Source organism: Pterocles gutturalis, unplaced genomic scaffold, assembly GCF_000699245.1.
Source record: "Pterocles gutturalis isolate BGI_N339 unplaced genomic scaffold, ASM69924v1 scaffold32342, whole genome shotgun sequence".
NCBI lineage: Eukaryota > Metazoa > Chordata > Aves > Pterocliformes > Pteroclidae > Pterocles > Pterocles gutturalis.
Window position 1 is genome coordinate 2,289 of NW_010116522.1, and position 24,076 is coordinate 26,364.

General features: G+C 37.0%; 1 protein-coding gene across 1 annotated transcript in view; it reads left to right on the top strand.

Annotated features, from left to right (window-relative positions):
- Positions 1–1,403: 1,403 nt before the first annotated feature.
- The window catches only part of PRDM5 (PR domain containing 5), a 60,783-nt gene continuing 38,110 nt past the window's right edge, over positions 1,404–24,076 (top strand). The window contains exons 1-8 of the mRNA XM_010075543.1: positions 1,404–1,481; positions 9,106–9,228; positions 12,236–12,416; positions 13,222–13,396; positions 13,709–13,801; positions 14,071–14,192; positions 16,807–16,886; positions 20,638–20,722. Of these exons, the coding sequence (XP_010073845.1) occupies positions 1,434–1,481; positions 9,106–9,228; positions 12,236–12,416; positions 13,222–13,396; positions 13,709–13,801; positions 14,071–14,192; positions 16,807–16,886; positions 20,638–20,722 (907 nt within the window). The 5' untranslated portion in view covers positions 1,404–1,433. The remainder of the gene's footprint in view (positions 1,482–9,105; positions 9,229–12,235; positions 12,417–13,221; positions 13,397–13,708; positions 13,802–14,070; positions 14,193–16,806; positions 16,887–20,637; positions 20,723–24,076) is intronic.

Sequence of the window (24,076 nt, forward strand, 5' to 3'; positions counted from 1 at the left end):
GATGTGTACTTCATTGATGGGTAAAATTAACCCTATAGGTGCTTTATATAAGGTACCTAGGGATCCTATGTATTGTAAGGAGGAAAGTATTACTGAGGTGAGGGGTGTGGAAACCTCCTAAGTACTTAGGAGAAATAAATCTCTTTATGCTGTTTTAAAAATTGTTATTCTGCTGCTGAAGTGAGTGTGGGAGACTAGCTTTTTCAGGATCGTTATTCTTTATTTCTTCAGGTAATTTCCCTATTAAATTTATGGAGTTTTTTTTCTTTCTTTCTAGAGCACTAACCTAGATTATAGTCTATTATATTTATAAGAGGAATGATCCTGCAAATTTTCTGTTCCGCTCCTTCCTCTCCACTCTACCTGTAGTCAGTCTGTAAAAACTAAGCAAGAGGGAAAACATGTAGCAAGCTGTTTCTGGAATATGGAATGTGCCTGGGGGAGGGGACATGTAGACAAGATCGATACATTTATTAGCCAAGACACTTACTTTTAAAGAAATACCAAAGTTGCTTTTCATTATACAGTTATAATCTGTAATGCTTAAAAGTATATAAAGCTTTTCGATCTGAATACTACCTAAAGGAACATAACATGCCACATTCTGGTTTGTAGGGCTTGTCATTGCAAATAAGGACAAGGGAGGGGCAGAAAGTTAGGCCTGTGTAAGAAGAAAGTCCTAGTTAAATAATTTACCCTACTGCTAGCGTGACATCTGTGAAGGAAAAAAAACCACCAATACCCAAAACTTTTGGAAGAATATATCAATGGATGCTTTCACAGCATGTGTTTTGACTAGCAGGTGGTATAACGTCTTAATTTTGTTTATGAAGGCTTGAATTAATTCCTAGACATGTGCATACTCCTTATGTTTTTAAATGAATCTCTCTCTATGATCAAAACCTCAGTTATTCAGTGTTTTGATTTGTGGCACTTCAAAAAGTAGTGTTGCAAATAATCTTGCAAATAAATCTAATGTAAACTTTGTGCTTGACAAATACTTTACATTTTAGTGGGATGTCTATTGCAAGGTGCTTCCTGAAAATCTTATAAGAAATGTAAGAAAATTTGACTTGTAAATTTTAACATTATTTAAAATAAAGAAAAATACTGTTTCCCAAAGGAGAGATAAGCATGTAGAGGAAAGGTATGGTTTTAAGAGATTCTCCAAGCTATTAAAAGAATGGCAATGAGCTTGAAGTTGAACCCTCAAGGATGCACACCTTCTTGGCGTATAGTAGGATGACAAAGGAAAACTGTCCTTTTCCATTAGAAGGTAAAAATGATACCTCTGCTGGAGTTTGGTAATTCACTTGTTTTTGTTTTGTGTGGTTTTTTGTTTGTTTGTTTGTTTTTTCTCCTCCACTGATTCTTTTTCCTCTATAATTATTCTTTAGGGTGAAAAATTTGGCCCCTTTGCAGGGGAGAAACGAATGCCGCAAGAACTGGATGATAACACGGACTGCAGGCTCATGTGGGAAGTGAGTAGTCTAGAGTGACATTACACCTAGCAAAAAATGTTCTCAGAATTAAGTTTTTACTGTAACGAATCCTTTTTTTTTTCCTCCTAAGGTTAAAGATATGTAGAGAGGTTTTGTACTTATTGATGCCTTTAAAATATGCTTTTTGGGTAGAGGGGGATTGAATTCTTTAAAATGATAAAGAAATAGCAAATGGTAGTTTTTAATCAATGAAGTGTGAAAAATATGAAGTCAGTAAAAACGTTAAAATATAACAACACTGTGAGAAATTATTGGCAAATGTGAAAATTAAAAAAAAGTGAAAAAAAAGAGTTAAAATAATTTGAATATGGGAAGATGACTGTAAGTTACCAAGATACTGATCTATGCTGATCAACAGGTGTCGGCTCATACCTTCCTTCCCCCTTCACCCCCTTTTTTTTTTCTTCTTTTTTTTTTTTTTCTTTTTTAATCTGGGGGTGTGCCTGAAATAGCCTTTCCCGGAGAATAAGTGTGGACAGTTCCTTCCGCTCTCTCTGCCTTGGTTATGTTCTCAGAGCAACTGGTTTCATCTTCTTTGTTCATAGCTGAAACCAAAATCATACAATGTACTTTTTTTACAAATGTTTGCTGAATGCAGTACGTGATAGTGTGCCCTGGCTCACTTGCTTTTTCATGATGTTTCTGCAGGTTATTTTAAGTCATTAAAATACTTGAGCTAGAACAAGGTTTTTGGAAGGGATGGTGGATGGGTTATAGCAATGAGAAGGTCTTTAACTGAAGATTGTTGGAAAGCTCTATGATTTTCCAGATGCCTCATTGCTGATGACTAGATGAGATTTATCTGTTTTTGTAAGACAGAAAATAAAAGGCAAATACATGTATTTACTGATGACACTAATATGACCCCATTGACAGCTAGCAGAAAATGAGTTTTTATGAGCTGTTCTAAGCCCACTTCATAATATCTTACTGTAACCTAGTTTTGAGAGCCTTGAAAAGATTCCTGCATACCAAATTTTATGACTTCCTCAATATTTGAACCCAAGTTGTTCGTGTTTACTGAAGTTGATCTGAATGTGAGCTTTATAATGTAATTTAAATCGTGCTGAAAGTGGTCTTAAGTTGAAAATGGAGACCAGGAATGCAGAAAGTTAAAAGCTGAACGGTCCAAGTCGATAGTTATTCCAGAGACTGTGGGAGGCAGTCACAGCAACCAGCCAAGATTGTGCATAGTTAGTTGTACCAAATATTAAAAATAATTACTTTGAAGACTATTGGATAAAGGCACACTAGAGCCTGACCTCATAGTCTGATGGCAGTCAAAAAAAAGCGTTTTCAGAGAGAACACCATAGAAAGGAGGCTAAGTAGTAAAGGCTTTTCATAAGTCAAGTAAAAAAATAATTTTAGCGGAACATTTCTTTTCTTGGTATGTGATGTCTGGGATCTGAGCTTCAATTTTGTGGAATAGTTTTATGGAAGGAAGCTTACCACATGCATTTCTAGTGGTGTAGAGTACTGGTCTGTGATGTGGTCTGTTTTGATCAAGCTATTCCTTTTTTTCTCTGAGACCAGCATTGTGAGTTGGCATCTTTCAGATGTTGTCTTGAGACAGAATTGTACATGTTATTTTTGGTCTTGGGGAAAACATGGAACCCAGAAGAATTTATTGGGTCCAGTGATTTTTTTAAATAAAGTTCTGAGGGTGTGAGAAATTGTGTTTAAGTTAAAAATAGCAGAATGATATTAGTCTGCCTGTAAATTGCATAGTTTTGAAGAAATCAAAGGTTTACACTTGCTCATTCCAGAGGACTGGGGAGGCGGGGAGCATCCTTGATCTTGCTGTTACATTTATAAAGAGCTACATGCTGAAATATTTTATTTACAAGTGATACGAAAGGGAAAAAATGTCAAACCTGTGCTAACCATGTATTTAGGAGTTACTTTGTGCTTTTTCTTTCTTTCTGTCAAAAAAGCCTGCCTCTCTGTTATCTCTCAGCCCTAGTGCCATTATCTATCAGACTGAATTATGTGTTGTGCTAGTTAAGTATGCAGCTAGTTGCTGGTGATGAACTGAGAGTTTTGTTCTTATTTTTAGTGTCCTACTGATGCCTTGATTAAATACTGCCTTAATTGTCTGTATTAGTATACTTGGAATAGCAATTTTAAATTATGTGTATTTGCTGGAAGAGCAAGTGCTTTAAGGTAAGGACAGAATTATCTTTAGGTATTAAAGTTCACGGAAGGTTTTTGCCTCTGGAGGCTCAGATGTCCTTTTGCAAAGGGAAGATACCTGTTCAGTTTATTTTCTTTATTGTCGCTAACCAAGAAAGTGGCATTCATTTCACTACTATTGGATTGTGGTGAGCATATACTTTTGGTGATGACTTCGGCAGATATTAAAACAGAGAGGTCTGGAAAGACTTATTCCTTCTTCAAATACTCTGACATACCGTGAAGAAATGTTGGTCAGGATTGGCTGGCACATAATGCACTGTGTAACGCTGAATGTTACATATTTCAGGTTTGGTTTCTGTCTGTCTGCCAAGATTATGTTTTCTTCTTTGTTATGTTAAAATCAAGAAGAACAGAAACATGCTGGAAATAAGTGTTTCAGTGGAAGCTAATCCTCATGTTTTTATATTAGAAAATGAAATGAAACTTATGTTTCTACTACTTAACTCTCAACACTTTTGTGGTGACAATTGTTCTCAGTTACGTAAGCCTGCCTGAAAACTGGTGAAGGCAACAGAAAATGTGTTATTGGCTACAACCAGCCTTAGATCAGAGCTTTAATGTCCAGATTGAGGTTTGAGAAGTCAAGCACTTTAATGTAATGGTGGTGTGTTTCTTTTTCTTTTTTTTTTTTTTTTTTTTCTTCTTCTTTGATATCTTGCCTGTAAAATGCGATTCTGGCATAGGAAGGCTTTTACATACAAGGCATTAAGTTGAATTATGTCCTGAATTTCATGATAAAGTAAATCTTAATTTGGGGAATTCTGTGTTTGCTCTCAAGATTAATGTGATATTAGTAATCTAGTTCTTAGCAATGTAATTTTTATTTTTTCTGTATGAAAACTGCCTTCCCAGTTGTTACTTTTCAGATAGTATTTACATTAAAAATAGTTTGCTTTTAATGTTTTTGTGTGAATTTTTGTATAAGTTTCAGAAATGTTTTTGGTTTTCTAATTTCCTAGAACCATAGAATGGTTTGGGTTGGGAGGGACCTTAAAGATCATTAAATTCCAATCCCCCTGCCATGGGCTGGGACCCCTTCCACTAGACCAGGTTGTACCTATAGAAGCTTTTCTTGTTGCCCTTGGTGTCCCTGGCCAGACTGAATTCTATCAGGGCTTTAGCTTTCCTAACCTGATCCCTGGCTGCTTGGACGATTTCTCTGTATTCCTCGCAGGCTACCTGTCCTTACTTCCACCCCCTGTAGACTTCCTTTTTGTGTTGAAGTTTGTCCAGGAGTTCCTTGTTCATCCATGCAGGCCTCCTGGTGTTTTTGCCTGACTTCCTCTTTGTTGCTGTGCATCACTCCTGAGCTTGAAGGAGGTGATCCTTGAATATTAACAAGCTTTCTTGGGCCCTTCTTCCCTCCAGGGCTTTTTTCCCATGGTACTCTACCAAGCCAATTCCTGAAGAGGCCAAAGTCTGCACTCCTGAAGTCCAGGCAGTGAGCTTGCTGTGCACCCTCCTTGCCACCATAAAGATCTTGAACTCCAGCATTTGGTGGTCCCTGCAGCCAAGGCTGTCCTTGAGCGTCACGTTCCTTAGACAAATGCACTTGGATGCATTTGTAAGCAAGTTGCATTTGCAATAACTTTTGCAAACATAACAGACACTGATGGTAGAATTTCCAGTGATGTTGTCCTATCTCTGTTGCAAGTTTACGTCCTAGATTTTCAATTTTGTTAAATTAATCCCCACTAGGATGGATAGGTGTCCAAAGTAGTTATTAATACTCTTACCAGTTTGTTTATTTAGCTAGATTTTATTCATAAACTCTTTTAAAGCTTGATTTAGTCATCTTTATTCACATTAAGTGTATGGTTTTGTATTAATTTTAATTACTTTTGAAACAGGCACCCTAATGGTCTTCTGGTTTTGGTAATGAGAAGAATCTACTCCTGCAAGTGACTTGAGAATGTTAGCCTCTTCAGTTGTGCGATTTATTTAAGATGTTAAAAAGTACATGTTGATAGGTTGAGGTGCTAGTATTCTAATCTAAACTTGTTATAGAAGATCAGACACAACTTGCATAAGGAGGTTAGAGTATCCTTCCAGTGAATGTGAAGTTCAACCCTTCTTGGGAAAGCTCCACAAAATGTTCGCAGAAGTCTAGGAATGAGCTTTCTGAACCATTCTGTCTCTGACAAGGTCAAATAATGTCATGCACCGGCAGGAGCTTTGGTAACATGGAAAACTTGCTTTATATTTTGTCTGAAGAAAGATGTAATGTGTTGTCAGTGTCCCAATACTTCTTAGTCAGTAAGCAAATCAACAGATGCTGCCTCAGGTTTCTTCTGCAAGTGCTATTTTAGTACTTTCTACAGCGATGTTATAGTGTGAGTGGCTACTGTATAGTGAGCTCAGTGGCAGAGGTCTGAAACTGAGGATGCAGAAGTATTGCATCTAGCTGTTTTACACTATTAACTATAAAAATCATGTTTTCAGCTAATAAAAAATGCAATGCAGAAAACGGTACTTTTCTTTATATGATTGTTTGAATGAACATAGATTTTTAGATTTATAAATGTTTAGAAAATGGTTTCCAGAAAGCAGGTAGCGTGTTTACTGCCTTCAGCAAAGATAACCATCTGCTTATTTTCAGTGAACTCTTTTTTTCTTCTTTTCTTGCCAGGTGTGCATGGTAGAGTGTTTGCAATTCATGAGCATTTTGAAGTAGCATACATGATAACTTTGGATGCATTTTGAAAATCTGGAGATAATTTCATTGCAGCATAAAAGGCTAGCAGATGGAGTAGTGCATGTTGCTCACGGGCATTATAAACAGCTTAGACATTATTTAGGACTGTGCAGGGTTTCATATGGTAGCTTATACAATGACTAGGGGCACATTTTTTTCTGAATACTTGTATAGTGACACGGTGTTTGTTAATGTGGCATAATTCAATGATGTCCTGGTGATCTTGAGGTAAAATGCCTGGTGTGGTAACACTGTATGTCAGTTAATCATCGTACTGTGAAGATACTTGACTAAATTAGTTCAGTGATATCTTTTGTGTTGATTCTCAATAAGATAGTTCTTAGACTTTAATTACTCAAAGATGTTAATCTGCAGTGATAACCATTTTCACTCAAAGAAAGTGAAGTTCTGCTCTGTGGATTGCATATTTACAACTGGATAATTATTACAGTATAATCGATGCAGCACTTCTGCTTGGCAGGTGGGCTTTTCAGGAGGTGATCACAGCCTTAGCAAAACAATGGTTCTGATAACCAGCAGGCAGGTCATCTGGTCCAAGCCCTCTGCTCAAGCAGGGCCACCTAGTGCCAGCTGCTCAGGACTGGTCTATAGACAGCTTTTGAGTATCTACATCTTTGAGACTACATAACGTCTGTGGGAAACCCATTGCAGTGCTTAGGGTTGGATAGTGTTGTTTCCAGGTGCATTTAAATATGTAGGTTTGACATGTTTCACTGTGATTAATCTGTGTGTTTGAAAGTAAAATCGACTTTTAAAGTTTGAAATATTGTCGGTTTTTCATTATGCTTTCCTTTGGAAGAGCAGTCATAAATTTTGAATACTTTTGTTTGCAAAACTACAGTAGTTTTTTATTTTAATCTGAGAACAACATGCTGTCACCAGCTATTATTTAATGGAATACATTTTTTTTAATGATATCCTAAAAGTTTAGGTAATTTAAGCAGTCATACTGAAGACATATGATACTCCATCTGTTAGAAACAAATACAGCAAGAATGTGAGCAATTTAAATACAAAGCCATGAAGACAATCTAATTTTGATCTTACATAGCTGAAATCCCTAGCTCTTAGGAAATACCTACTCTGGGTACTTCCTGTTGACAGATGGAAAGGAAAATATGTTGGTTATATAAATAAATCGCATGGAATAATAGTGTGACTACATGACCTTTTTGCATGGCTCTCTATCTTCTTCACTGAGGCTATATATTTGAATTTCCTTTAAAGAGGCATATATGAAAGATATTCAACTGAACTGTAAAATAGGATGTATGGAATTTATAAATGCAATTATATTGGTCCTTGATCTGAAGACAGATCTCCACACATAAAGTGTTTTATAAGTTTCTGGGATATATAGGATTGGTGTGGGGCAGTAAGAGTTAGCAGTGATGAAAAAATATCTATTGAATTTGGAATTTATATGATGAAGAAAAGTTTTATATCTGGTGATGAAACAAAAACAGGTTTTAGTGATGGAGTAGTGGAATGGGAATGGAGAAAACTGATAATTCGGGTTGGCCTTGGAAGCTGGATGAGCAACTGGCAAGGGTATAGAAGAGGTGAGCGGCAAGGATAGTGGAAAAGTTGAATTCAGAGATGGACATGTTCCATTTGTAATGGTTCCTAAGTAAGGCTGAGATGTGAAACTAGGCAGAAATAGATTTAGGAATTGGTCGCAGAGGGTGAATAGGATCTGCTACCGAGAGAACGTGATAAGCAAAGAATGAGTGAGTCTAGAAGAATATCAAGTATGAAAAAAGAAAGTGAAGGGTGAAGAACTATTAAGGCAAAGATCACCGAGAGGACATGAGTAATTGCAGGAATACAGAAACTCATGAACAAGAGTCTGAACTCAGTGGAGTTGGAAACAAATGGTGGTTAGAATAGTGCAAGATTAGAGAATGTCTTGTCCTTTTTGTCCTGAAGAAAGTTACTGTTGGCCTTGTCTGTAGTGTCAGCAGAAGAGAAATGCTGCAAAGCAAGTTGAGGAGCGAGTTAGAGGACACGTATAGGTTACAGAAGAAAATGGTCTGCTCTTGGACAGTGTGTTGGAGAAGGAAGATAGGACAATAGTAGTGAGTTGTGAGGCAAGGAAAAGGAATTGGAGACAGGAGAGTGTATAACCTTAATTTGGAGAAAGTGATGAGAGACAGATTGAATGTCAAAAGACAGGAAGGTATGAGAAGACTTAGGTAGACTGTAGGAGTAAAATGCTGGCATCTGAACAAGTGAAGGAGAAGACAGAAAGGAAAGCTGTAAAAGGGATGATAGGGTTGTAATGGGAAAGGACCTCTCAGGTTGTATTGGTTTCTGGCAAGATCATAAAGAAAAAGAGGACTTGAATGAACAAAGAGAGCGGAAAGAACATGAACACCAGTGACCGTACTGTTAGATTAGGGTGACCAGGAGTTAGTCGTACTACTTCTTCACTAAAAGAAAGGCTAAGAAAAGAGAGGGGGAGCTCAACAAAGGAAGCTGACACCAGTTGCTGGATTTGAGTTGTCCCCCCTGTTCTGAGGTGAATAAATATGCTTAAAGGAAAAAGGTGGATATGCAATACAGCTGTGAGTACCTGTTGAATGTAAGAGTCACTTGCTGAGCACAAGAATGCCTTAGTGTTTTACATGTGTTGTGAGTGTTTAGTAAACAATTTTAATTTTGCTTGATTTCTTTTTTTAATGTTTCAGGTTCGTGGGAGTAAAGGTGAAGTCCTTTACATCCTGGATGCAAGCAATCCACGCCATTCTAATTGGCTGCGTTTTGTTCATGAGGCTCCATCCCAAGAACAGAAGAACCTGGCAGCCATCCAGGTAGATTTGGTGCATTCCTACCATTTGCTTCCTGTTACTAATTTACTCATGTGATGTCCTCAAGCTAAGCTTTGGTTTTAAGTTTTGGTCAAACTAAGCTTTCTCAAAAAGTATAAAAAATGCAGGGTCACTCCTGTGATGCACTGGAAATGAAGAATGGCATGAGAATTGGTGTTACTGTTAGAGTGGGTGGTTAATGTCCTCTGCAACAGATGCATGCTGAAAGCAGTATTCTCGAGCTAGATTTGTACAAGGATGTCGTGGACTAGTTGAAGAGTGTGTGAATCAAAAGAGAAATGTTCTGGATGATGGGGCTGGGTGTACCTGCAGCAAGTTTCCTGATGACACAAAAGTAGGAGGAGTGAAAATGCCAAGAATCTGAATGGGAGAGAGGTGCCTGTAGTGGAGCAAAAATGGGACAGCAAGAGCTGTTGAAATACAAAAACTGTATTTGCTGGGCAGGTCTGTGGCCCACAGCTTAAAAGATGATAGTCAAGGCAGAGTGTGAGAGAAGCCAAGTGGAATAATAAACCAGGAATAGGGTGAAGGGAGGTTGTGATGTCACCATGACCAGTACTTTGAGTTTTCTCCCAAGGACCAGTGTGGCCTGCTGCAGATGAATGCTATTAACAAAACATCCAGCATGGCTGAAGGAGATGGGCAGGTGGAGCAACTGCAGATGTGTTCTTAATAAATGGGAGGATGATTAAAGTTATTTGAAAGGTTTTTTTACTACGTTCACTGTGTCTATGTCTGCATGCATGTAGATAAACATATTTCATTCAGGTGCTGCTGGTGGAGGGAGAGACTGAAATTCCTTTGTGGTTTCTGGGGAACTTCCCTTGGTTTCATTGAAAATGCTGCCTGAGGAGCTACTACAGTGTGGGTGTAGCTGGATTAATTAGTGCAAATACCTGACTATTAACATTTGTTAGGCTGCAAAAGCCTAACAAATTAGCCTTGGAGGAGGAGTGAGTTTGAGCTGTGTTCTGGTTTGGGTTAGCACAAAAGGTAATTTCTTTTCGATGCAAATGCAGCCAAGATCACTCAAGCACTGAGTCTCCTTAGTACTTCTATTAATCATTTTACTAACCAAAAGTACACAAATGGGGAAGAACCAGGATCTTTTTAGACACAAATAATAATATAAAATAAACCCCAGATGCACGTAAGGGAAGTGCAGAGATGTTGAAGAGGCAGCAGTATTGATAAGAGCTTGGTTGTTGGGATTCATGCACATTCTCTAGGTTAACCTGAGGTCTGGTTGCCGTTCTCCTGGATTTACTGTGTGGTGTAAGATGTCACATGATCTATTGAAAGGTGTGCTATTTGGTTCTTTAATGACTAAGTTTGGGACTTTATTTTTACCTGGGATACATGGCTTGCTTTTCTTTTTTTCTCTTTTTTCTGTGGGATTTTTTGTTTGTCTTTTTTTGTTTGTTTGTGGTTTTTTTTTTTTTTTTTGTGGTTTTTTTTTTTTTTTTGGTGGTTTTTTTTTTTTTTTGCTAACCATTAATAGGTATGTGCTTCCATTTATAAGGTTGTATTGCTTTTAGAATAAAGTGGTCCCAAATAGTTGTATACTGGAGGTTTATCCCGGTGCTTTTGTCCTGTGTTAAGTGGAGACTGAGTGTAGAAGGACCTTTTACTTTTGTTTGTGTCACAGTTTCAGTACACAATTTGTTTTCACTTTAGACTCTAGTAAATTAAAGGTCTCTGCAACTTGTCAGAAGCATATGAAAAACAGCAGTTTCTAGATGTATGCAAAACTTAGGGTGGCATGCTGATATCTGGACTGCAGACTATATCTTGGAAAATAAATGTAATTTCTTTTGTTTTCAAATGCTGCTGTTGAGATAAGGACAGAAAAGTGGTGTGTCCTTGAAAGCAGCAGCTATATCAAGTCTGTTCAATTAAATAGGTTTCACTCCTGTGTGACAGTATCTCATGTAATATATAACAGACGTTCTTTCTAAAGCTTGAGGAATACTACATTCCTGTTGACATTTTAAATTAATATGTTACAGAAATTAATCATTATCTTGTCCTTGTGCTATGAAGCTTGTTACAAAATGTATGGCTAGATGTAGTTTCAAGAAGCTTCAATTAACTTCTGGAAGTTTATCTGATTAACTTCAAGATTTATGATAGAACTTGGAAGTCTTAATTATGTAAAAGTGAGTCTCCTTTGGTGCTTCAGGTAGTACCTAAAGCAGTTGGTTAGGTATCCTAAGGTAGGATTTACTTACTTTAAGTAACTTTACTTAAACATTGTCAAAGACCAAAGTTGTTAGCCTATGTATCTGTTTATCTGTTTGGAAGCTTGTTCATTCATTGTCGAGAAGGTTTGGGAGCTTATTATTATGTAGTTTGTCCTCTCATGCAGAATCTGGGCTGGATCTTTGGCCTTCTGTGGATCTGTCAATCTACACTGATATAAACCAGCAGAGGGTTTTGATCTAGTGGTTTAAAGTGTGTTTTACAGATGTGCTTGCTAACTTGATAGTGAAGAGGACTAATCGGGGTTGAAAGGTTGTTCATGAAGAAGGTTGGGAATCTTAGAGAGAGAAAACACTGTGTAAACATGCTACTGAAAACTGGATTATAATTCATACAGCCAACAGGAGACAGAGCTGAAGTTGTACTTGTTGTTTTTCTAATACTTGAATGTTTCATTTTCAAACTCTGAAGTTCTTTTCAGGCAGAGTGTAGCAGGTGAGGAAGACTTTAACAGTACCTTGACCTTGGTCTAGGCTACAGTGCAAGTTGGAAAAGCCTCACAGGTGAGGCAGGGGCTTATTTCCAGAATACCATAATACAAGGACACTATCCGTGCAGCCACATTGGGAAAGAAGTCTCAGGCTGTTCCAGCATCATTCTACCTGATGAATGGAGCCAGCCTTTCTGTAGTTGAGGGCTAATGTTAGTTCAGGTTTCCATACTTGTCTCTAGATTTTACTTTTTCTGACAATAGTTATTTATTGCTCCTACTTACTGTTCGCAACAGGAAGGGGAAAATATTTTCTATCTGGCTGTGGAAGATATTGAAACAGACACAGAACTTCTGATAGGGTACTTGGACAGTGACATGGAAGAAGAGGAGGACGAAGAAGAAGTAACTGTTATCCAGGAAGATGAAGACAGTGGCAGCAATAAAGAAGTGCAACCAGCTGGTGAAAAAATTGCAGGTGAGCAATTATGCCAGCAGTATTTCACTGGCACTAAAAATAAGAAAGTGTGTTCAGAGTTATCTAGGAGAAACGCTCGCCACCAACACCTAAAGAGAAAATACAGCAAGTACAATATATTTTAAGTACAAGTACGTAGGGTTGAGAACTTAAAAGTAGTAACAAAGAAGAAAGAGAACACTAACTATAGGATTGGTGAACTGGAAGGCTCCCCAGGTTTAGTCTTAGCTCCTATATGATTTTTATCTCTTTATTTTGGTTTGAGTTGAGGTTCTTTTTTTTGCCTAATAAGAAACAGCCAGTCCTGTGAGTTACTGAGTGAATGAGTGAGCCTAGGTTTCATGAGAAGTTACCATCAATTTTTTGAACTAAAGATGGAGTTCATTTCAACTGACTATAGTCTTATGAAAGCTAAGTTTTTGCTCTAAGTAAGAGGGGTAGTTTCCCTCCTACTTAGATGGTGGAGAAATAAACCTTTTCATAAAGCTGTTCAGCCAATCCTGAGTGAAGATGTCTAAGGAAAGGCAGGTGACCTGAGCTGTCCAGTGAATTCTCAGCATCTTTATCAAAGTAAATGCAACCTGGATGACTAAGTCACACCCAACTTAATACTTTTAATCCATTTTTGATAATGCTGATGGTAGTCCACTCAAGGTAGGATGTCTGTAATCTGTTGAAAGACAATGTCTCTTGTGAATTTTGTGATGCCATTTTGCTTAATCTGTTTCTGGCAGAGTCTTTCTTAATGTAACCAAAATATGCCCTGAAAGCAATTCCTTTATTGTTTTTGTCCCCAATCACACAGATTCTCTCACCTGTAAAGAAGACCATGCATGCCCAAACTGTGAATCCAGTTTTGCCAGCCAGGAGATTCTAGCTGAACATCTTCAGACTTTGCACCAAAAACCCAGTGAGGAAAAGGAATTTAAGTGCCGAAACTGTGGAAAGAAATTCCCTGTTAAACAAGCTCTGCAAAGACAGTGAGTAGAAATGAGTGTTTTTCAGGGATCATTTAAATAAATTTAATTCAGTAATTTATTTCTCTTGGCTTAATCACAAGCCAATTTTTACATCACGCAAGGTAAGATTAATCTGTGTAAGGATACAGCAGTATGATCCTGAATCTTGCTGTTTATGCAATTGATTAGTCCCACTAAATTCCAGGAGATCTCATATATCAAGTAGATTACTCACCTACTTAAATGTTTGTAGAGCTGTATATATGTTTTTAGCTATTGCAAGCCTGTTTAAGTTGTAAAATGTTGCCCTTAACTATTTTTTTTTTTCTTTAGCGTACTGCAGTGCACAGAGAGTATCAGCCCGGGAGACCCTTCAAGAAGTTTTCAGTGCTCTGTTTGCAATAGTTCCTTCAGCTCAGAATCGAGGTTTTGTGTCTGAGTTACTGGACAACTGTCGTATCATTGCTGGCCTCCCTTTGCATGTTATCTTTCAAGCTTGTTAGTTTATGTGAATCCTAACAGTGAAAGAAGTCAAATGCTTTCATTCCTGTTTGCTGTAAGTAATGCATGAGGTGGCCTTGGAACTCTGCAGTGCAGCATGTGTTAAGCTCAGAGTCCTTGCTATGTGTCTCGTTTCTGTAGATACTGCTTCATGTGTTGATTGTGTTTGTTTTTTTTCTGGTTATCCCATATAGTTATGAACAGCACAAGGAGGCATGCAGAGGGGATGCCAGATTCATATGCAAGGCAGATAGCTGTGGGAAGAGGTTCAAGAGTAAGGATGCCCTGAAAAAACATAAAGAAAACGTTCACAGTGGTAAGAAATAGTTTAATGTTTCTTTGGGGAAAAAAACCCTCTAACATGTTTCTAGCCTTAAATTTGCAAATCTGAGTAAACATTGTCTTTGGTTTCTTTTTCAGTGGATTCATTTTTATCAAAAAGAAAATTAAGTAGTAACTAATTGCAAGAGTGAGTATTCCTCTTCCCCCAGGGAGAAATTACTGTATATGAGATAAATAATTTGTCTACTGCAGAAAATGTAATAGGAATCTGGGGAAGTTTAAACTAGGTGAATAACAGATATATTTCAGTAGTGAGGAAAATGAACCACTGACGCGAACTGTACAGGAAGTTGTGAGTTCTTGATCTCTTGGTATTTTCAGGACACAATGCGATGTTATTCTGGAAGACATGCTTCACAAACGATTAGGCTTGATGAGGGTATTGCATAAAATTCTGTAGCCTCTGTTGTGCAGGAAGCCAGGCCAGACAATCCTCTATTCCTTTTAGGCCCTAGTGTTTTTATATCTGTGCACTGTGAATCAATAGTTTTCATTCAAACTTCAGTCTGTTTTCAGGAAAGGGCAAAATACTGCTCTCAGGTCCACAATGCAGATCTCAGTTCTGGCACTCTGCTCTCTCTGCATGTCCCCTCTCAATGTCAATGGATGATCAGTATGTCTGGGGACAGCAGAATGGCAGAGTGCAAAGAACAATCTTTAGTTGATGATGACAGCACTAAGATGCTTTGTAAGATTTTTCACTACATGAAATCTTTTTTCTGCCAAACTCTTACAGAGTACAGAAACCCTTCCATTAGCATTCTTATAAAAGATTATCTCATTTTTTTCAGTATCCGTAAGAATTATTTTCGTGCATGAACATTGCTATGTTTAGGCTTAACTTTGGTAGGTTATGTAAAGGTATACATAAATTCCACAATTCTCTTGAATGATCGCTCTAGGCATGACTGACCACAGACACCTGGAGGATATCTTGCTCTGCCTGCATGATGAGCTGAGCTTTTATTTTACCACTTGAGAATCATACTGTTGTTGAGGGACACTTGTAGAATTCCTTCATGTCCTGTGTTATCTGGAGGCAAGGGAAAGTAGAAAGAATTTTTACGTGTGTTGCCTGTTATCCAAAACTGTGAACGGGTATTCACTATCACCTTTCTCTCCTCTGAAAAGCTCTCATTAGTGTTCTTATAAGTTAAAGTACTAAGTGTATTCCTGTATTTATGTGTATATCAGTATATATCAATACTTATAAGTTTTAGAACAGCTAATGTATATGTGAGATTGAGTCCTTTTTTTATACTCCAAATTTAAGTATTGAACCAATCGCTTGACAGGGTACATGATAGTAAGAAGTATACCTTGTGTTATGCTTTCACAGTCTTCTCAGTACACATAGGCAGCTTTCCTCATGATTATTTCTCTTTAAGGAGGACATATCCATTCTGACAGTATGACCTAAGCTGGGCATACTGAGTTTACATTCAAAGGCTCTGAAATTCTGTATGTTCTTAAAGCCCGCTATTAGAGTCTTTCATTTATTTGTGCAAACTATTAATTTGAAATACAATTATTTATTTGGAACTAAAACTGGACAATAAAATGGTCTAGAAATGAATAAGATTTTATATGAATTCCTCTGTTATGGTGTATGACTATGAAATACATAGGCAGGCTATGGTATATGGCTATGAAATACATAGCCGTTATTTTCTTGCTTAGCTGCTTTAGTTTTGTCCCGATCAAGCTTCAACAGAATGGAAACACTAAAGATTTAAGAGACGTTTTTCTAGATGTAGTCCCCATGGTCTAAGAAATACTAGTGTTTCTGGTTGCAGGCTGCTATGGGTCGTTTGAGATCAGAAGTCATTTCAGCATGTTTTAGCGAAATGTAGAGATATATTTTCATACATAAAATACATACTAAAATGGATTTCAAAAGGTAGAATAATTGATAACCTGAATTAAATGCTCTGTCATTTTTTAAAGCAACTGTGAAAAGGGAAGAAAAATAGATACGGTAGCTGACCTGTAGCTTGTTTTGTAGTTTACATTTTAGACAAGATTTGAATTTGTGATCTGGTACTAATACAAATACTCTGTCTTGTTCAGTTAAAGACCATTGGTGATATGTGATTTTATATAGTAGAATGCTTAATGCTTTCTGAGCGGAGAAAAATGGGAAATGGTGGTTTTGAGTTTGGTTTGGAGTCTTTTTGGTCATTGCTGCACTAACTCCTTTCAGGAATGTTTTTGTTAAAGCTCTAGCATTAAGTTTTTGAAGATATTGTATTGACTTCTAGAAGAAATCAACTGTTCACTTTTAAAGTGAGTTGGTTTTAGTTATGAATTCTGCTCTTCATATTGGATTGGTAATGTGTGCTAACATCTATTGGAAGGGATTATTTTTCTTTATTGTTCTAGTTTTCTTGATTTACATTCCATCAGTAACTGGTTTCTTGGACACCCACAGAGAACTCCTGATACGGAACGCTTTGAAGATGGGATACAAATGTAAAAATCTTATGTCAGTCAAATGACCTGTGAAAAGTCACAGTCAGTGGAAATATTTAGGCTCTTTATTAGCACTTCCTTTTTAAGATGTTGGTGGTATTTTGTTTCTGTTTCAGGAAATTCTAGGAAGAAGCTGATGTGTTCTGTGTGCAATAAGAAATGTTCCTCAGCAACAAATCTTCAAGATCATCGAAAGGTCAGTAAGATGAAGGTGAAAACACAGCAGGCTTTGGCTTCACTAAGATGTGAGACTGGTGCTTAGGTCACTTGAAAGCTGCTGCAAACCTTTGAGTAATCTCTTTCATGGTTACAAAACCAATGTATTTTATTGTGTGCTTTTATTTTTGTGATCACAATTGGTTGAACCAAAAAGCTTCCTAAAATTTTAATATATCTCTTACCAAATATGATGATGTTTGTGCTTATATCATTTATGTGTTCCAACATGAAGTTAAAGTTGCCTGCTGTTCTTCAGCATGCTTAAACACTAAGCTAAATGTAAAAGCATGTTATGTAGTGATATAATACATACAGACCATAAAATAGCTTCGTGAGCCTTCATTTTTTGTACAAAATACAACCGGTCTTTCTTATTACTTTGTGACATACCAGTAAGGGTGTTAATTGTAATTTAGTAATGCAGTAGTAAAATTTTTTTTCCTCAAAACCAAATTTTTGGTGTCTTTTGTTTATGGCCTTAATATTTTATAGCCAGAACAGGAGGGGTTAACAGTTTGAAAAGCATCTATTGGAAATAAGGGGGTTTGTACAGAAATACAGATGGACTATGAATGTGGGATTCTGAATCTATTATACCCAAAGGAAGTCCCTGCAAGATTAATTTGATAAATCACTAAAACCCAAGAGATCCTGTTTTTACAAAAAGCTGCATTGTACTGTTTATCAGATTAACTGTAAGTCTTTAATAATGCCCTGGTTATAACCTGAATCCATTGAGGGTATAGATGATATCAATTAAAATATGTTGTTGCAAAGGAAATGGTGGGGCCCCTCCTTTTAAATTTGTTTTTCTCCTTGCTTGTATTAATATGCCCTGCATTTCTTGTCTAACAGGGTTATACTTTGTTACTCCTCAGACCAAATCACGGTATGCCTCACTGCGTGTAACTGCAATTCTTGCACATCAGTGCACCTTACAATGGCCCCCAAAATGCAAAATATCATGGTTAGTGTGTCCGTTTTGTTAAAATGTTTGTTTTGTTTCAGTAGTTGTAATTCTGTGCAGAGACTATCACACACACTAACTAGCTTTTCAAATAATGCTGATGGAAGGTCAGTTGAGCACTTATTAATCTTAAGAATCACCATGGAGATTTTGTGCTTGAAACTTTTTTTCCTCTTCTTGATTGGTTCCTCTTTGTAAGACATCCAGAAAACAGCTATTCCAGATTCACGCATATGCATCAGATAGTGAAGGAGATTGTGCATAGGACTCATGCCTGGTGTTTGTGTGATTTTCTTTGCTTTTGTAGGAAGTGGAGTGGGGAGAGAGGGAGTGGAATCTATCACTAACATCACCAAAACCATTTAGACAGGCAATAAAACTGGTAAGAAAATACTAGGTGAAACAGGGAGGAGAGAAGGATTTTCCCCCCCTGCCCTTATTGTCACTGTAAAGAACTAAAACTAGAGAACAGAAGGCTAAAGAACGGGAAATAACAGAAAATAAGCCCATAAAGAGAGAAATCTGACAAACACAGAGAAAGAAGGTGAAGAAAATGGTTATAGATCTGTTTGAATATCGTTATGCATAAAAATATTTGCTATATTTTATTACTGTTGTTTTACCATGTAACTGTGCACTTTTCTAAAGAACTGATTAAAGAGTGCCAGCTATAGAACGTGTATGCTTGATAGCTACAGCTATTTAATGCATGTGCACGCAAGTCTGAGTCTGATTCTTTTTAAAATAATTGATTAAAGAGTACCAGCTATAGAATACATATTTGATAGCTGTGGCTTTTTAATGCACATGCATGCAAGTCTCTGATTCGACACATTTATTGAATGAGACTGTTTATTGTACAATGCTGGTAAGTTGAAATCAGAGAGATTTCTAGTGTTAAAGCACAATCTGGGTTCTCATGTATTAAATATTATGTTTAAGAACACCTTACAAGTTATTTCGGGTAACTGTGGAGGGGGGATTCTGATAGTACTTGGTTGCAGAATTATGCAGACTTCAGTCAACAATGTAAGTAAAAATTTAGATCTTTTGCAACAGGATAGAGTAGTAGATTGTGTGTGCATGTAAGAGAAATCAATCTGAAATGTAGCTGAGTAAACAGGATATTTAAAATTAATGATCTTCATTACAGCTCACCACCTGATTCTGTCTGAGCATTTGGTTAAACGTCACTGTCCAAAGTGTGCAGATTTGCAGAGACTGTAGGAAATGGCGTAACCACTTTTAAGTTTATTAAAATGTTTAATTTGCTCTAAAGTTAGTTTGGGAGTAGCAGCATAAAAACATGGTGAGGCAGAATTCTTGTGGAGACTCTGTTGTGTGGGGTTTCTTTGTTTTTTTGGGGGGGTGTTTTTTTTTCTTTTGATTTTTAGGTGGAAGTCTTTTTTACTGTGCTGTCTGCCAATGTTTTTCACTAGAGTATTGTGATGAACCATTGATATTTGTTATTTTTAGCTGCTAGATTCTCCTACAGAAAGCCTATAGAACTCTTTAAAAAAGCTTTATGAAATGTGATCTCTGCCTGGAAGTTTTGCTGTCCAAAGCTGCAGTTCCAAAAAAGCTGAAATGTATGTTCAGCTACACTGTGACTAAGTTGAGGGGAGGCTGCCAATGGCAAATGCAATACAGAGCAGAAGGTGAATGGGAATTGTGACAGGTGGAGAGCTTTGTATGTTTTGTGATTTTGGGGAACAGTAACACAGGATTATTTTTTTAAATTGAGTATCAGAAGTTGCAGCTCTTAACCGCTTACTTCTGTTTTTTCCAGCATTTAGTTGTTGATGTTATGTGCTGTGATGTTGAAAATCCTAATGCTTGCTGCATCTACAGTTTAAAAGGCACTGCTGCTCTTCCACTGTCTTGCTTCTAAAAGCTTTTAAGAAAAACAATAATTGTCATATCATAATTTCTTGCCTCACTTTAGAAAGGGTTTGCGATTGTAATAAGCTCCTTTCCTGCATGAGTTGCCTCTATTCACCAGAGTAAATAATGAAAGCAGTGAAATAATTTATTTTCCTAGTATAATTACACTGACATTGACTTTTGTTCGGAATTAGATTTTTTTGCCCTGTTCCTTAACAGACAGTAGATACTGCCAACAGAAAGGGTATGTGGTGCCTAGCTGTGCTGGTGTATGTCCTTCCTGTGGCAGGCAGGATGTGCGTGCAGCCTATGTTGTACCTGGAAGTGGAAATATACTGAAGTGAATGAAACTAAGACCTGCTATATCCTAGTGTTCCTAAGTGGTTTGATGGAGCATAATAATTTTAAAACCACCCCTGTGGTTAATCAGATTTTCAGGATTTATCTCTACTCACAGAAAGACAGAGTTTGATTTTTGAAAATTCTTACAGTAGTTATGAAGTAGTTACTGTACTGTTTTTATTTATGTCTTATTGACTAGACAGAAGTGTTCTGAAAAGTTATCCTGCAGCTATTTTTTTTGTGCTTTCACGATAATGCTATTTTAAATGGATTTGATATTGTATATTTACATAACCTCTGTTTCTAAATATAGTTTTAGTGACATCTTTTGTTTAAAATTATGAATGTTTGTTTTTTGAGGGATCCTGTTGTTCACCAAGGGACTAGCAAGGGGGAAATCACAGAATATCCATGAGTATTTGTAACTATTTCTTATCTAGTAGCTGTACTGTCTGCTAGAGAATTTGTGTATGTGTAAGATGTGTGATCTTGTTTGAGACACGTATTTAATTATCATTAAACACTCATTTTGCAGGTCCATGAGATCTTTGAGTGTCAGGAATGTGACAAGAAATTTATTTCGGCTAACCAGCTAAAACGCCATATGATAACTCACTCAGGTAATGTACAAAAATAACACAAATCTATATATGTATGTGTATGTATTGATGTATGTTGAATTTTACCTGAATTAGTTTCTTATAGAAGGCTTGATGAATTCTGTGCTGTCCTGAGTTGTTCAAGCAAATCTCAGGTTCCAAGGAAACCATCTAAGCTATTGTTTCTAAGCCTTCTAAAAATCCAAGTGTGATGCTATAGCCTTCTTCCTACTGCTGCTTTGTCAAGCTATTTTTCATACTAGCTGGGGTAAATGATGTCAGTTAGCTGGGATGGGGCAAAAGATTGCTATTTGGATTACAGAGGAGCTGAAGAATTGGTGGTTGAAATTTCATATTGAAGAGAAGGGGATGGGAGCTGGGGTATGCTGTCAGAGAGATCTGTGATAAAAAGGGAAACATTCATTCGTATACACGTATATTTTAGTAGACTAGTACATATAGTTTCCAGTCAGAGGAAAGCAGCTCATGCTCCACAGCGTTTTGTAGACCACACACAGATGTTGCATTGTGCCTGTCCTCTGCCAGACCAGGTCAATGTGAGTGGGGAGTGGCCTGTCCGTAGGTTTGGCAGTATGACACAATTGGCTCTGCCAGGATTTCTGGTCACTGCAATCTAGCATTTCTGTGTCTTTCACCAGTGATTAGAAACACCAGCCAATACAATGGAAACACAAACATTGTTCTGTCAAATACATTAACATAAAAAAATGTAGATTTTTATAGCTGCACAGGCTGATAATTGAACTGTTTTCTTGGTATCAGTCCACACCAAAAGCTCATTTCTTGTACCATAATCTATATCTCAGAGGCTTCTAGCTTTCTTTTGACACTTTTGGACGAGCATTAATGTAGTTGAGTTGCAGTCACCAGTTGAAGCATAAAGGCTTTTTGCATAGGAACTTTTGGTTTTGGAAGCTAATATGTATATTGTTAATTAAGTTTTAAAACATTTAAACTGTCATGCCCTCTTTCACATTTGTCATCTTGGAAACAGGGTTTTCCTCTTTGAAGTCATTCTCTTTTGATTTAAGCTAATTAATCAGAATTTAGTTTTAGCAATGATTATTGCAAAGAATGTGCCAATTTCTTGAGATACACCATGGCTCATCTTTTGTGAAGTGACTTAACTGTCTAACATAAAGGGCATTAGATGTCTTTCTAATTGGTTTAATCTTAATTGGGTTGACTTAATTGCAAAAATCTCTCTGAGGAGATGACTGTCTCTGCCTTTCATCTTCTCCCCCTGTATAAACAGGAGATTAAATGTCCCCCACTCATTTTCTGCAGAAAAACGCCCCTACACCTGCGAGGTTTGCAATAAGTCCTTCAAACGACTTGATCAAGTGACTGCACACAAAATAATACACAGTGAAGATAAACCTTATAAATGCAAGCTTTGTGGAAAGGGATTTGCCCACAGAAATGTTTACAAGAATCACAAGAAGGTAAAGCACTCTGCTGTTGTTGTTTACAGGTCTGCCAGCCTCAGATTTGCAGATTTTTTTCTTTTAAATGGTTCATCATTAAGCTCTGGCATGCTTATAAACATGGGATTAAAGTATTGGAGAATGTATTTTTTAGTGTTCTCTGTTATAACCAAAAATCTCAAAATACTAAATGAATTCTAGTAAAAAAAATCCAATTAAATAAGCAGAAGGAAATCACAGTGACTTGATTAAAAGCAAATAAATCCCCATTTTGACTTCTCTGGTTTTGTTGTTGTTTTGTTTTTGTTTTTGTTTTTTTTTTTAAATATTAGATTATCAAGTTAAAAATGTAACTGATCTAAAATGTCTTCAATTTTTTTTTTAAATACCATATTTGGATAAATCTAAGTGTAGTCCTGTTGCAGTCATTGTCGGACTTAGCAGCAGATGCTTTCAAACCATACTGGATTTGTACTGAGTAGTGTTCACACATTAGAACAACATCAGAAGAAACATTACCTGAGAAATAGGCTTATGAAGGGATGCTCTGCTTCTACTGATTTAAGCTCAAATCTGCTTGGCCTAATTTCTATAATGCCTGTCATTATATTTAACCTGGGGTTACATTTTTAATGGCAAGGCTATATCCATGACTGCTGTTTTAGAATTACAAGACTGTAAAAAAGCAAGCAAGCAAGAAAAACCTGTCTGGTTTTGTGCCCAGTATTTGGAAACCTTTTTTTTTTTCTTTTTTTTTTTTTTTACATTTTTGAAATACTCCCGGAGCCTTTCTTTCCCCCTTTTGATGAAACTGATATACCCATACTTACAAGTCTTTTGCAGTTTGGCTCATGTTATATGCCATCTGGGAATTTGGCACAGGATCTTTGCACCATCTCTTGCACTTTCAGCAATAAATCATCTAAGAGTAATAATAATGCCTCTCATAGGATGAAATGGTGATGACTGCCTAAAACAGAAGGCACGCAGAAGCCTGCTGAAGCACAAGATTAGCTTCCCATATATGATGTGATTGTATCTTATGTTTTAGACTTCATTAAGAAAATGGGGCAGAATCTCACAAATTGGATGTATTCTGAGAAAAATGTATAAAATACTACGTACTTCTTTATCTCAAATTAATACTTTTTACATGTTTCCTTACGTTAATTTGCAGTTGATGGTTGGTAGGGAGGTTGGGCTGAAAACAGACTTCAGGATTAAGTATGAATGAGTAAACACTTTGACCTGCTTCTATATTAAAAGCAGCAGCACCACTAGCATAAGCAAGGATTAGAGGCTCCGTTTAATGGAAAAAGTATTAAAATTTAGACAGATTTAGTGAGTACCTAATTTTGACAGAATTCCTTAAAGCATGTCGGAGTACTTACTTCCTGAACCTGTTTGCACGTAGTACTGGCTGTAAATCAGAAACTTATTCCTGTATTTACCTAAAGTTTACCCAAGCAGCTGTGAATATTCACCCATCCGCATTTAGGTCTCTAATGTAACTTGCCAAATGGAAAGATGAGCGTGAGAGACAGGGCGCTGACATAGATGTCCTGAATTGCTTTTTTAGACACCTCTCTCTCTCTCCACTGAGTAAACAAGGATAAGGTAGTAGATACCAGAGGGAAGTATGGATGTGTGTACGCAAAACCAACTGTAAGGTGTAAGTCAAGGATGTGGTAGTTTGGGGTGCCAAAATAGTTTTAAATGCCATGATTTTGGGAGGGCTGCACTACTACTAGGGGAAGAGGATGATAGTTCTTTTGCTTGTTCACAGGAATATTGATCCAATAACAGTGGAAATTTGAACCTATGTTGTGTATTTCTTCAGATTGGGTTTTTAATGATTCTTTAGGTGTCTGTTCCTTTAAGAAGTCATCCTGTGTTTCATTTTCTTTTGGAGGAGGAAAAGTTGGCC